Source organism: Globicephala melas, chromosome 11 (genome assembly GCF_963455315.2).
Source record: "Globicephala melas chromosome 11, mGloMel1.2, whole genome shotgun sequence".
Lineage (NCBI taxonomy): Eukaryota > Metazoa > Chordata > Mammalia > Artiodactyla > Delphinidae > Globicephala > Globicephala melas.
Genome location: NC_083324.2, coordinates 73,210,681 through 73,225,270, shown reverse-complemented (window position 1 = coordinate 73,225,270; position 14,590 = coordinate 73,210,681). Strand labels below are relative to the sequence as shown.

At 42.5% G+C, this 14,590-nt stretch overlaps 1 protein-coding gene across 2 annotated transcripts in view; it reads right to left on the bottom strand.

Moving 5' to 3' along the window:
• The window catches only part of RUNX2 (RUNX family transcription factor 2), a 122,390-nt gene that overhangs the window by 50,866 nt on the left and 56,934 nt on the right, over nucleotides 1–14,590 (bottom strand). For both annotated transcript variants that reach the window (XM_030870548.2, XM_030870549.2), the window contains exon 4: nucleotides 1,501–1,674. In XM_030870548.2, the coding sequence (XP_030726408.2) occupies nucleotides 1,501–1,674 (174 nt within the window). The remainder of the gene's footprint in view (nucleotides 1–1,500; nucleotides 1,675–14,590) is intronic.

The window sequence follows — 14,590 nt, the reverse complement described above, 5'->3', positions numbered from 1 at the left end:
ATTTTATAATAACTATAAACAGAGTATAATCAATAAAAATTTTGAATCACTACGTTGTACATCTGAAACTAATATAATATTGTAAAAACTATATGTCAATAAAAAAATAAAAAATAAAAAAATTCAGTCCATTACTTTAAATGTAGTAGCACGCCGCATAGCGACAAGCTTCAAATTCACAAGTTGGTGTGAATTTCACCCTGTCATTTTCATCAAGGACCCATGTCTAGTGAACACACTAACCTGACTCCTACATTTCAATAACTGGAGATTTATTTAAACCTAACACATGGCTATTCTTCACAGCGTTCTATGTTTCTTCTCTCATGCAGATATCTGGTTCTCTTCAGTGTTTAGATATTTTATTTTTATAGTTCTATATTATTTTAAAAATACATACTCAGGCATATCCATATATTCAGACTAATACACATAGACCCACAGAAACCTAAGTAAATATCCAAAAAGACATATACCTAATAAGGGCAGGACAGAAGGAGAGGTAGGTAATTTTGTTTATAAACAATTATGCTTATAAACCGTTAAAGACACTCAAAACCTAACGGCTACAGACAAAAACCTAACCATTAGACAAGATCCAAGTTGAGAGTTTATTGTACATTTTGAGTTATTTTCCTTCCCATCTAGTCGCTCTGCCAACAATAGTAACTAGATGACATGTTGAGTTCCTTGCTGCTCTCAGTACTGTGATCTGCAAATGAAAGACCTATGATGATTAGCACACTCTCTTGTCACCATGGCATAAAAGCAAGCAGACTAGTCCTACAGGAAGATCTGCTTTTGCCCAAGTGGGGCAGGAAAAAAAAAAGGGTTGGGAGTCTTAACGCACCAAATGTGAATGATTGGTCTGTAATGCGATGCTGATATTAATTTTTAAGAAGAAAGTAAAGCAAGAAGCACACTGGAATGCATAAAGAGAAATGTCACATGGAGAACGGGAGCTCAGTGTGAATCAGAGGGGACTTCTGTCTGCCCAATGGGCCGCTCCTTGGTCTTGCCTTATAACCAGCAATTAAGGCTACCTGTTAGCCCAGGGCAATTTTCCAGCCAACTTAATGAAACAGTTATACATGTAAGAAACATTAGCCCAGATCTGAGATGGTAATGCTAATTTTCCAACAGTGAGGGTGTGATGTTATCCCCTGCACCACCTGGACACAATATAGAAACTGACAACAAACATTCTCCCAGACAGCATGGTATTACCGTCCCACCAGTGTGCAGACTGACATCGCTACAGAGGACAGCATCAGTAGAAACTTCCCCCAAATTTTATCCCAAAGTTAGTGGATACTGGTATTTGGTTTTTATTAAAAAGAAAAAAAAAAGAAGGCCAGTGTCTTCAAGTGTTGATTTCTTTCATCATAAGCCATTTCCCAGCTCCAGAAGCTTTGAAGTGAACGCGTCTCATCTGTCAGGCAGCCCCTCACCCCCAGCCTGCCGGAGTCTGCGAAAGTGAGACCTAGGAGTCTGTCTTACCTGTAATCTGACTCTGTCCTTGTGGATTAAAAGGACTTGGTGCAGAGTTCAGGGAGGGCCGTGGGTTCTGAGGCGGGACACCTACTCTCATACTGGGATGAGGAATGCGCCCTAAATCACTGAGGCGGTCAGAGAACAAACTAGGTTTAGAGTCATCAAGCTTCTGTCTGTGCCCTGGAAACAGCAAATCATAAAATAAAAGCATATTAATTAGCTGAACAATTGACCATGCTAAATAGATACGTGAACATACATACTAGGGGTTTAAGCGAAGGAATCGTCAATACTGATCTTTATAATGATGCGTCTATATAATGCCTCCCATTTCAAAGGGCTTTGTGATAAGCATCGTCCGGTGGCAAGCATCCCTGGTTCTGTTCTAGGAATGGAGAGCGGAGGGGCCCAGAGGGTGACTCGGGGCCAAGTATCAGCGGTGAGGCCCAGACACCAGAGCCCAAGAGGGACTCTCTGGGCGCCCCCTCTGGCCTCTCGGGGAGGCTGGGAAAGGTGACTGTGTCCTGGGCTGTGTTTGCTCATTTCATGAAGGAGGAAACCTCCCCTGAAAGTTGAGAATCTGTGCATGGGACACACAGTGGGCCATACTTGGGGCAGAAACAGAGACAAACACTTCTGTTAAAGGGACACTTCCGTGATGACCATAAGTGACTTTTTCTTTTTTATGTTACCACTGTACCTTATGGAGACTCCTTTCTGAAAAATGAAAACTCAAACCGAGAAACCCCTTTAAGAGGAAAACAGAAATACAGGCAAGGAAACTCAAATCCTCGAGAGGAACGTGGACATTTTGTGATACGCCAAAGCCTGAAAGCGCATAATAAACTATGTTAAATCAGAGAGAATGCTTTTTTTATTTTAAATCTAGTGCTGTGGTTCTGTAAGAGAAACTGAAAACTACCCTTTGGGTTACCCTGTGAATGTGGAGAATCCACTATTTAAAAAAACAAAAACAAAAACCTCACTTGGTCTCTCTTCTAGTTTATTCAAGTGTAAAATCCACAGAAATTCTAGATATTCAAGAACTATGTAAGTTGAAATATAACCAAGGTACTAAGACTTTTTAAAAATCATCCAATCATTCCTAGCAAAGAGCATGGTATTGCCTTGGTGCAGGTATAACTGGAAAACACCTGAAGCTTGATGTGACGTTAGTTAAGTGTGAAGCCGTAGAGTGGGACTATGGTGAACGAGTACAATAATGCCTACTGCCTAAACAGAAATATCTTCCATGTTCCGTACCAGTGAAGCCCTGGTACGTTGCCCCAACAGTTTAGTAAAATGTTAAGTAACGGAAGCTGATTCAAAGAAGAGCCGTTTCAGATGATGACTAGAGTAAGAATTTGCAGGAAAAGTTAAGGGCATTAGGAGTAGTATCTATAACAGAAGAAACCCTTGAAGGAGGATTATTAAGAGCCTTCGAGAATGGCAAGGTAGATTCCACAAGTAGCAAGAACACCTCATCTCCCACTTAGTACAGGACAAGAGGAATATATCAGGACAGGGTTAAGCTGAACATTAGAATTTCCCAACTATAAGCTGTCTTCCTAAGACAAATTCCTTATTTTACTTGCCCCCAAATGTATTTTCCTGTCTCCTTTTTCATTGCCTACCCAGCCCAAAGAAAACAGACAGGAAGCCAAGGTTTGGTAATAGGAGTGTAGCTGTCTCCCCAGCCAAACATGTTCCAACTAAGGCCCATTAACTGAAATGCACCCACCACCCTATTTCCTGCCAGTGTAAGTCTGGGGCATGTGCTACAAATGAGGGGCTAAGATTGGGAGAAAAATGATCAGGAAAAACTAGGGAAACTCATTGCTTACTGATAGTCGTTTTCCCCACCATTTAGGACTTTTTAATCCATATTACACATAGATTTTAGAAATCTAAAGGAGTAATCCCTAAATCTATTAGGGATTACCCAACACAAAAACTCTAAAGGAGTAATCCCTAAATCTATTAGGGATTACCCAAAACAGCCCCCAGACCCCAGGAAGTGAGGTGTTCATAGATGAAGTGACCAAGGCCTGCAGAGAGAAAACAACTAGCCCATGGGTCTTAGCTACTGACTAGCTCAGCCTGGACCAGGATGCAGCCCGCGTCCTAGTGGACTCAGCCTTCCATACACCATGTGGCACCATCCATGCTGGACCCCAGCTTCTCCCTTCCTCTCCCAGCTGCTACGAAGGACTGAAAATATTCAGATCGCCAAGGTGAGGCACCTGAGGACTAAGCCCTGGGAGGTGTCAGGCTGTTTTTCAAGGCAGGCAGAAGCAGCAGCAAGGATTCAGTTACAAAGTTAACAGCTCACCCATTACCCTAAACAAACCTCCATCACTATACCTCGCTGTGTCTTACAAGGTTCACGATTAGAGAATCGTACAGTACTTGTCACACTTAGATCCATGGATTCTGTTCCTCATACACATACCAAAAAAAATAAAGGATTGCTGTGGTGTTGATACAGCTGTAAACATTAACAAGAAAGCTTATGGAATTGTCCCTGGAAGTTATTTAATAGGCCATATTTTTGGAATGGCAGATTCCCTGAGGGCTGGGGGAGCGGGGAGGGCTACACGATCTTGCATGGTTCCTTTACATACTGAGGCTTTACGTGGGCCATGGGTCACAAGAAAATTTAATAAGCTTTGCCTCTGCTTTCTACAGCCCTTTCGTTAGGTTTTCATGGAGACCGAATGAGATGTGAACTCAGTACACAAATGCGTGAGGACACGTTTATTTTCTCTGAGTCCGGTGCTTCGGGGCAGTGATAGGAGGTCGTAGGCAAGAATAAAGAACCTGGAGGAGTACGGATGTGTGTGAGAAATTTAAGAGCAGGTGAAATTGGAAAAGCCTCCATCACCTTTTGGAAATGATCTTCGAAGGCAAGCTACCGAGTATCTACACACACCTTAGAGTAATTCGGGGAACATCTATCTGCAGCTGCATCTGTACAAAAAACATACCCATTTTTCTTCCTAGAATGTCTGCCCCTTCACAGCCACCACCACGACCACAATAAAATTCTTGCAGGAGAATGAAGAGCAAAAGCCGATCGGGTTCTTCATCTTTCAACCATGACAAATAACTGCTACCGCTAAACCACATCAGGGTGACACAGGAATGACGGGCTGAAAGAAGACATACTTAAGTCCTCAGCACCCAAGCCGTCCCTTCGGAAACTGGGGACTGGGAAGACAAAGGGTACACTGACTTCAATCCAGGACAGGGTACTCTGCCACGGTACAGGGAGAACCAAACCTCATCCAAAGGGCCAGAGAGTGGATCTTCCAAGCAGGAGGAAGCTATAAAGAATGGAGAACTGCTGTCTCCACGTTGCACAGTCTTGCATATCTAAGACTATGCAAAAGCTCGGTCCTGGATCTCCTTTTCTAGTTGCACTGCCTGCCTTGATCAGTGGCTCTCCCATCCAAGCTGAATAAAAATGTTCTCTACGGAGCTTTGAAAAATATAGATGTCCATCAGCTCAATTAAATCGGGAGGTCTGGAAGACGGTCCTGGGGAAAGTTATTCTTTAAAAGCTCACGACATAGTCCAACGTGCAGCTGAGGTAGAGAGCCACAGCCCAGGACGATCCCACAACCCCACTCACTCAAGGCCACCGACTCACGTCCATGCCTCCCCGATCGCTAGGGTGAGCCCTGACCTCTGTCCTGAGTTCCAGGTTTGTGTGTCCCTCTGCCTACTTGACTTTGACTCTCCCCTGGAACATCTCAAAGGTATCTTAAAATCAGCATATTTAAGACACAATTCTTGCTTCTTCTCTCCAAGAAACACTGTTCCTCCCTAAGAGTCCCCCATCTCAGTACCAGTCACTCAGTCCCTTAAGCCAAAAACCTTAACACTTCCCTTGATTTCCCCTTATCCCTCACTCCCCACATTCAATCCATTAACAGATTTTGTCATTTCCATCTTGAAAGTCTATCTCGAATCTGTTCAGTTCCACCAGCACAACCCTCACCCAGGACCCCATCATGTCTCTCTGGGCCTCTGCCATTGTCTCCCTTAGTGTCCCATTCCAGGACTTTTCCGTTTTCCTGAAATGCTCTCCCCGGGATTCTCTGTACAGCCCACTCCTTCTCATCCCTTAGACCTCAGGGTGAACACCACCTCCTATGAGAGGTGCCTGCCTACTAGACCCAGAATAGGTGCCCTCCCCTCGAGCACACCCTGTTTATTTCCTTGACGGCTGTAACCACAATCTGTAATTATCTCATGCATTGATTTGTCTCCCCTGCAAGACTATGAGTCCAACAAGAACGACTGCTCTGGCATGTTTACAGCTGTAATTCTCACAACCCAGTTCAGTCCCTGCCGTACAGTAGGTGCTCAATAAATGTTTATACAATAAATGAATGAATGTTCTCCTCTTTTAGATAAATGTCTTGGTTGAGAGAAATTTTTCTGGCCCAGGATATCATATTATAGCACTATCTTTCCCAGAAAAACTATTCCCTTCTTATTTGGCAGTCTTGTGAATCCAGCAGGGAAACCCCTTTTTTAGAGACCAGCCTTTATTGATGTTTCCTAAGAAATTTCCCTGAAGAACGTTCATTTAAGTGAAAGCTTTTTTGCTTGCTTTCTGAAAAAGCTGCATTTGCTCTTACTATAATTCTTAAGCATTGCTGCAAGTCATTTAGAATCACAGAGCTGAAAAGGACAAGAGAAATCATTTTGACTCTCAGTTTTAGAGCAGTGTACTTCTTTAACGGAGAGGACTCTGAGTCCCTGAGAGGGGAAGTGACTTGCCCAAAGTCACATAGTTAGTGGCAGGACGAGAACTCAGGTCTTCTGACTGCTGGTCTGGGACTCTTTTCCCTCCCATTTGCCAACCAGCTTGTTTTAGATTAAAACAGCACATCATCAGTCATTCAGAAAAAATCACAGTCAAAAGTGAATTTCAAGTGGAAAAAAAAGTAGTTTTCAGAACAAATTTCATTCACAAAGTTCAGTGTGTTTGGCTGAATATGACTTTTGTTGCAACAAATTCAGGGGCACAAGAAGAAAGTGTGGTGGAAGGGTCACAGTATTCACACATCCCTAGAGCAAAGACGCATGAGGAACGGTTAAGTCACCAACCAATAGTCTAATGGTCCCATTCTTCCCCACCCAGCTCTTTCAGTCCAAGGGCAACTCACCCACGGTGAAAGTTGGTAATGTTGCCCTTAGAACTTCTGCTTAAAAAATCACGCTTCTGAAACTGGTCCGTGAAGACTCTGAAACCGTGGTATGTGAACTACAAAAACAAACGTGCCACTCTGATGTAACCCATTTCGCCCATTTTTATAAAAGTCAATTGAGCACCGCTTCACAACTCTGGAGAGGCGGGTGGGCGCCCAGCCAGAACCTCACGCTCTGTGCCCTGTATTCACAGCGTGATGCAGTACGCCAATTAGTGAGCCCTCTTGAAGGATGCCCAAGTGCACTTAACAGAAGAGTACGCCTTTCACAACAGGCAGGGCGTGTCACAGCCCCTTCGCTCTCACGTGGCACAGAAGGGTCATTTTGCTGGTCACTAGGGCATGATGTTTGACAGCTCCTCTCTTTACAGTAGTATATTTAATCAGTTTTAAACACTCACTTATTTTATTAGGTATTTAGCTACTTGTATCCTGGGTATCAGGAAGATACAATGTTTAAATAAAATAAAGTTAAAAGGCAGATCTGCAATAAAGCATCAATCAGGAATCAGTATGGCGTCCAAATTCAGGTCAGTTAGTCTAGCTAGTGTGTGCTGGGCATCTACCATGTGAGTCTCGCTAGGCATTTTAAGGAGGAGCGGGGAGAAAATATATAAGATAACATCGTTGCCCTCAAGCAGTGCACAGTCTAGTAGGGAAGAAAGGCAAGTTAAGTCTAACTGCAAAGGACTGTGTGAGACAATCACTGAAATGCTACAGTTTGGGGATCAATTGAAAAAATATAAATATGGACTATTTCAAAATATTAAGGAAGAGGTGCTTTTGGTGATTATGTAAGAGTAGTATGCCCTTAGGTTTTAGAACGGGTAACTAGAGGTTAAATGTCCTGATGTCTGGTATTTGCTCTAAAATATTTCGGCAAAATAACAAATACAGCAAAACGCTATTAATTATAAAACAAGGCGATGGGTACCTGGGGTTTTTATGAAATATAATCTCTTTTAATGTATGTCTGAAATTTTTCACAATAAAAAAAAAACTTTAAAAAGTAATAAAATGCCATTGGAAGAACAGGGGAACAACTGATGCTGACTAACAGGGAAGAGGAAACCCTCACCGATGAGATCATTACGTCCTTGAAGGTGGAAGAGGATGCTGATAAGCAGAGAAGGAAGGAGAAAAGCTAGTTGGAGGACAAATGACAGAACCATGATAATAGACGTCCTGTGAGACAAGATGGTGCTGAACATATATATGATATTAACCTAACCAGAGGCAAACCATCTTCGAATCACTTAACACTTCTCATTTGACAACATTAATTCTTTTCAACGATGCAATATATATGGAAATCTGTCTTTTAAGACAGATCTTTTCATCCCCTGACCAATAAAACAACACTTTGGCAGCCCCTGAGACTCCTGTGCCATGCCGTCAGGCCTACCTGGAGGAGAGGGGGGTCTGGGAAGACATGAGCTAACTTTGCTGCCAGCAAGTCAAGTGACAGAATGAGATCTGGTCCAATACCCTAGGGCTCAAGCCACAGGGTAGAACCATCTAAGAATGTTGTGACAATGACTTAGAGAGTAAAAAAGAAAACGGAAGAGGACTTGAACTAGAATTACCATTTTTCAGAGTAAATTGGTTATATGCAACAGAGATGCTATTCCACAGCAGTTCTGGGGGGACAAAAATGATGCCTTCAATTCTAATCTCTCTACCCTGAAAGTGGCACATGAAAGAGTGTTTGCAGGGAGGGGTTAGGGAACAGGTTGACTAATTTTAAAGTCATAACTCAATTCCAAATGAAATTACTTGGAATTTTACCTCTGAGGATGACAGTCACTACATTCCCGCAAAAATGGAAGATGACACAGACTCAAGTGAGTTCTTAGGGAAGCCATGCAGAGTTTGGATCCAAATACCTTATTGAGGCTCTAGGTTAAAAACCTTGATTTTCTGCATTCCTACATACATGTGAAAATGAAAATACTATTGAGAAAAGTGAAACTCTTATCTGTTTACATTCAGATGATTACATTTCACTGGCGGTTTGTGAAAGTCTAAAAATCGAAGACCTGTACCCTTGTCATGCACCCAATGTTTAGATAAGTTCTTTGCCTCTCCCTGACACACCTCCCTGTGCCACTACAAACAGTCCCAACCAGCTTCTCCTCTAATTTCCCTGTTTCCATTAATATAACTGTTTTCTAGTCTCCCAGGCTCAAAATCCAGCCTAGGTCTTTTCCACCTCCCTTTCCTAGACCCCAGCATCCGGTCAAGCCCATGCCTGTAGTTTCTGCAGGTCTAGCCCATCTACAGGGATGAGCCCCTAGTTTCCATTCCCACTAGGACCACTCCTAACCTCTCACTTGTGGTTAAGATACCAGAGCAGCAGGCTGGCATATATGAAAGGGCACCAACCAGCTGTATGACCACAGGAAGGGTTTAATGGAACTCTCTGAGACCTAGCAAAAACGAAGAGTTCGTTTCCATAATTTCTAAAGTCCTTTCAGTCCCTAAATCCTAACATTAACGTTATGTACCTGCGCAAACCCTTTCAGTCGTCTTACAGTGTCTATCAAATTAAACAGAGCCCCCTGAGCCCAGTAAACGAGAACCTGGAAAAGACGGTCTCAATGGACCTTATCACACTTTCTTCCAACGGCTCCAACCATACTGCTCCCGGCCTGTGCCCCACTCACACTGGACTCCCCACAGTTCTTCAGAGTCCCCGTGCCTTTGCCCAAGCCGCCTCCTCCACTCAGAACTGCCTCTCTCCCCAGCACCTCCATTTGGCCAAATCCCTTCCCAGTCTCAACCTGGTCACCACATTTGTTCTGGTCTTTTCTGTCTCTAGGGCCTCGGTGAGCCCTCTGGTTTCTATCACAGCAAACGGAGAGCAGCTACAACTGCTTTTTGTCCACTACATGTGGTTATACTTAAGTGTAGTAGGCATTCAGTAAGCATTAACTCTCTGTGAATTGATATAAAATATTTATATAAAATTTCAAACCCTAATATCTTAGATTCTCCTGGACTTGACTGTGAACCCCCTGAGGATGGGTGTCACGTCCTACATCTAACACGTAAATTTGAGCCTAGGTACAGAGAAGGCACACAACAAATACTTGTTAAATTAGTAAATAAGAACATTGTTACATTTAGAATTATCTCTCCTTTTGTCCAGTAAAAGTCAGAGAGGAGGGGGGGAAAAAAAAGGCTGGTTATTGGGCAACATTTCCCACAGTAAAATTGATGAGTCTCTAATCTTTGCTGGGAAAGGCTGCTGAGTCATCCTTTTTCCTAAGACTATGCTGTCTGGTTCAGGTCAAAAACTATTTCGGGACTAGAATAATGAAATGGACTAAGAAACTGTCTTCATGTTTAAGGAAGGCCTGGAGCCCCTCCGAGCCACTGGAAATTAGCAGCCGTGGAATATGATGTGTGCATGGGGCCCCAGAGCTCACACAGGATGGCCTGTGAGACAAGACAGCCCTAGACCACTGTTAGTGTGTGGCTTCAGACAGAGGACCACAGATCATAAACAAATCCCCTTCCAGGAGATTCTTCTCTGATGGCATTTCAAAAATGAACTAACAGATCTTCCCTCTAAGGGCCTTCTTAATATATAAACCAATTTCTAAAGGAAAAAAAAATGATAATCACTACCACATATCTTCAAGAGCTCTCTTTCGAGCCCTTGAACAGTCAGGCATGTAGAATTCAGAGTTTATCAGGAAAGAAGAGAAGAAGAACAATTTCACCCAAGAGAGGTCTGAAGCCTTCCAAGTCTCTTGGGTAAAAACATAATTATGGGAAGAAAAACATAATCTACTCAAGAGACATAATTACATAGTTAAGCCATAGACTCCATAGAAATATTCTAGGAACTCCAGTTCATAGAAAAAAATGTTAAAAGCTTGAATTTGCTTTCTTTTAATAATAAGAGGCGCCAGTTTAGATCAGTGAGTAAAAAGTTCACTCTTCCAAATTCGTATGGAGTCATTTTTTAAATATAATTAGATGCATGAGAGAGATCATTGAAGGACAGCCTCTTTCAATATGTAGGCTTCTAAAGGTTAAAGAATTCAAGATCTTCCGATAAATACACAAATGAAAGAATTGTGAGATATTCATTCGCACGTATATAAATGCAAGTTACTCTATAATTTTTAGATTTTAGGCTGTGGCAGATCCCGACAATCAAAGAATAAGTATCTGGAAGAAAGGACAGTCGCTCACCAGGGAATAACCCCTGAAAAACATATGCTTAGAGTACAATCCTGTTTCTTGAAATAATGGAGTCAAGCAACCTGAAATATCTAAAGAAAGAGAAATTCACGGGAGGTAAGGAGAAAAAAGGATTTTAAAAATGTAAAGTGGTCTTCCCTGGTAGCGCAGTGGTTGAGAGTCCGCCTGCCGATGCAGGGGACACGGGTTCGTGTCCCGGTCCGGGAGGATCCCACATGCCGTGGAGCGGCTGGGCCCGTGAGCCATGGCCGCTGAGCCTGCGCTTCCGGAGCCTGTGCTCCGCAACGGGAGAGGCCACAACAGTGAGAGGCCCGCGTGCCACCAAAAAAAAAAAAAAAAAAAAAGTAAAGAAAGACCAGATGAAAGCGTAATGGAAATATACAGGAGGAGATGTAGTATTTTTGCAGGCGGTGGAAAAAGAACTAAACCGGGAAGCTGGCTGACTTCAACTCAGCCCCTCTCCTCTGCCCTAATGCGTCTCTAATCTACTTTTGCCTCTTTACCTCTAAATTCTCTGGCACCTTCTTTCTAGTTCCAATCCTGCTACCCTTGACTTTGCCTGCCTGTTGTTTCCAAGGGATGCTTCTTTCTCCATCTTTACTCGCATTCAAAATAAGATTATATGAATTCGAATTTTTCAGAGCTGGAAGAGAATGTGGATTTCACCAGACCATGTTTTATTTTAGAAAAGGAATTGATGCCCAGAAAACCCCTGTGACCTGTTTGAAGTCACGGAAGTAGGCAGTGACACTGGACACTAGCCCCTGACCAGCCTCTGTCCTCTTTTTCATATGCCAGGCTGCCATACAAGGAAAGAAGGGGAAAAAAGGCTAAGGAAAAGAGACCTAAAAGGAACACAATAAGAAAAAGCCGAGAAGCTTAATTCAGAGATTTTGTTACATTATATCCAGTCTTACCGACTCCGTTTTATCACAACACATCTTGTTCTACTAATTACAACCCAACATCCACAACTGTCCTGGGCCATCAGAATCCGCATCTCTCCCTTCAGTTTCTGGGAAATGAACAAAAGATCTCTTTCTCTATGTCCACACTTCACTCACAAAACTTAGTAAAACTCGAGTGTGTTAGTTCTGAAAACATTTCCTTTGCCTTCTTTGACTATAATATATTCATACACACCACAGTTTTGTGTTACTGGCCTTTACAGAGACCCCACTGAGAGATGTAAAGATTTTTTTTTCTTAACGGTAACGTTTTAGGCAATGGAAATGGTAGTTTCCATAGTCGAACAAAAAGCATCACTGTTTATTTGCCAATAATCCAGCTAAACATGGATGGCATTATTCTTCAAAGAGTCTAGTGACAGCTAGCCTACAGACTGTCACGCAATTCCTGGATCCTGGCTGAGTTTCCTTAGCATGCGATCTTCTCTGTTTCTCTTTCATTATTACGGTTTGGGGCATGTGCTGTGTGACTGTGTGTGTGTTTCGAGCAAAGAAAGAAAAGCACTACATCGAAGCAATTAAAAAGTGCAAAGGGCTCCTCTCTTGACATTTGCTGCTACAGCCGAGGAACATCATTTTCAATTTTCCCCTTTCTGTAACAGGAAGAAAATGTTAAAAAGTAATAACCAAGGAAAAAGTCAGCCAGCTCCCGCAGCCTGGTCTTGCTGTGCTGAATGGCAGTGAAGATCATAGAAGAAGAAAAAAGAAAAAGACAGGGGAGAAAAAAGAGGGGGAGGGGGAGAATTTCTTGCTTAAACTGGACCTAGTCCAGCTGGCAAGAAGAGGTGGTTTTCTTAACGCTTGCAAAACCTGATTACTTTTTTAAAGGAATGAAGAAGAAGGAGAGGTAAACACAGCCATTAAGACAGATTTACGGTACTTAGTTTTAATCTGGTCTAAGGCCTCTCCAATTGTCTGCCGCTCTGCAATTCTCTGCTCGCTAGACAGGAACAGGGGGTATGTCAGTGTCTTCCGAACGGCCAATGCTGTCAGCTGAGCTCTGTGGTTACCCTCTCAGGTCAGGCATGGAAGGAACAGCGGCTTAAGCAATAATGGATGGATGTCTGTTATGTGCTGTGTCTGTCAGAAGTCTGTTCTACTGCATTAAAGGACTATTGTGTTTATATCTACACAACAGGTCTCAAACAGATTGTTTAAACATGCTTAAACAGGAGATGTCTTTGAAATAACCCCCCTAATAAAAGTCAGATGGGTAAGGAACTGAAAAATGCCATCAACAACATTAAAAAAATAACAACCTCATTTCTCTCTAAACTGCAAGGGTAACATGATATAAACTCCAAAATAAAACAGTTTACAAGTTAAACTCAGAAAAATTCCCTCGTGGATCAGCAGCCCTTTCCAATGGAATAGCGCTTATCCGCCCATCCACACACCCTTCCTAAACGCTGCTGCACGATGTACTACAGTCTTGATAGACAGATAATTGCTTTGTTCAGCCATGTGTAATGAAGGGAGTCTATTGTGTTAATCCCGGTGCTCTTATCTTCTGCGAACTCTGAATAAAGAACTGAAAACTCTACCCTCTTCATTCCAAAACAACCAGCGTTTACTCACTTTCAGATCTGCTAAAGTGTTCTTACATTCCACTCTGTCACTAAAGGTGCCAAGTATTTTGAGTAGGATCAAGTTATTGTTATATAAAAGGGAATCTAAAGTAGTGTTAAATGGAGTTAGAAGATAGCAAGTTTTACCTTTTTTTTTTCAAGGCACAACAGACTAGAAAAGTGCATTCTTGTCAAACCCAAGGAAGTGGGTCGGTGGCCACTTTTTCAGAGCTCATAATCAGCGACCCCTCAATGAAAGAACATGATAGAGACACCAGCTCAATATATATATATATATATATATATATATATATATATTTTTTTTTTTTTTTTTTTTTGCGGTATGTGGGCCTCTCACTGTTGTGGCCTCTCCCGTTGCAGAGCACAGGCTCTGGACGCGCAGGCTCAACGGCCATGGCTCATGGGCCCAGCCGCTCCACTGCATGTGGGATCTTCCTGGACCGGGGCATGAACCTGTGTCCCTTGCATCGGCAAGTGGACTCTCAACCACTGCGCCACCAGGGAAGCCCAATATTTTTTTAAATATTAAAAAAAAGAACCTTCAGGTGATTAAAATTAAACTTTTTCCAAAAGCAGATATAAAGTTTAAAGATTTTTGTCTGCTGGCTTCGTGCTGAATTATCTAATCAGTAATGACAGTTGAAGATCTTTCTTTTGTCTGCGTAAAATGTATAAAGTATTGGCTTTTCCACGTACACGTGTATATGGTTATAAATTTACGTTTTCTCTATTACATGCATACATATATATGTACAGAGAGCGAGAGCCCAGTGGAAGGGACAGAGATACCACCAATGTCAGTTCCATGTCTCTTTCCAGGTAACTGGGACGTTGTCCTCTTGAGGCCCAACATGCTGTATACTCTACTTACACCAGGACACCACAACCCTTCTGACTACTGAACACACCATCAGCCTAATCAGATGCCTTGGTTTTATTTCAAAATGGCACATGCTCAAGAATCCAGGAAGCCCACTGGAAAAGAAGGAATATGGTCTGCAAAGTGGGGTAACCAATGAAACAACATCATCATTTTATTCTTTCCCTTCTGGGTTCTATCACTTTCATGGACCTTAATGGTCACAGAAATGATATCCTTTCT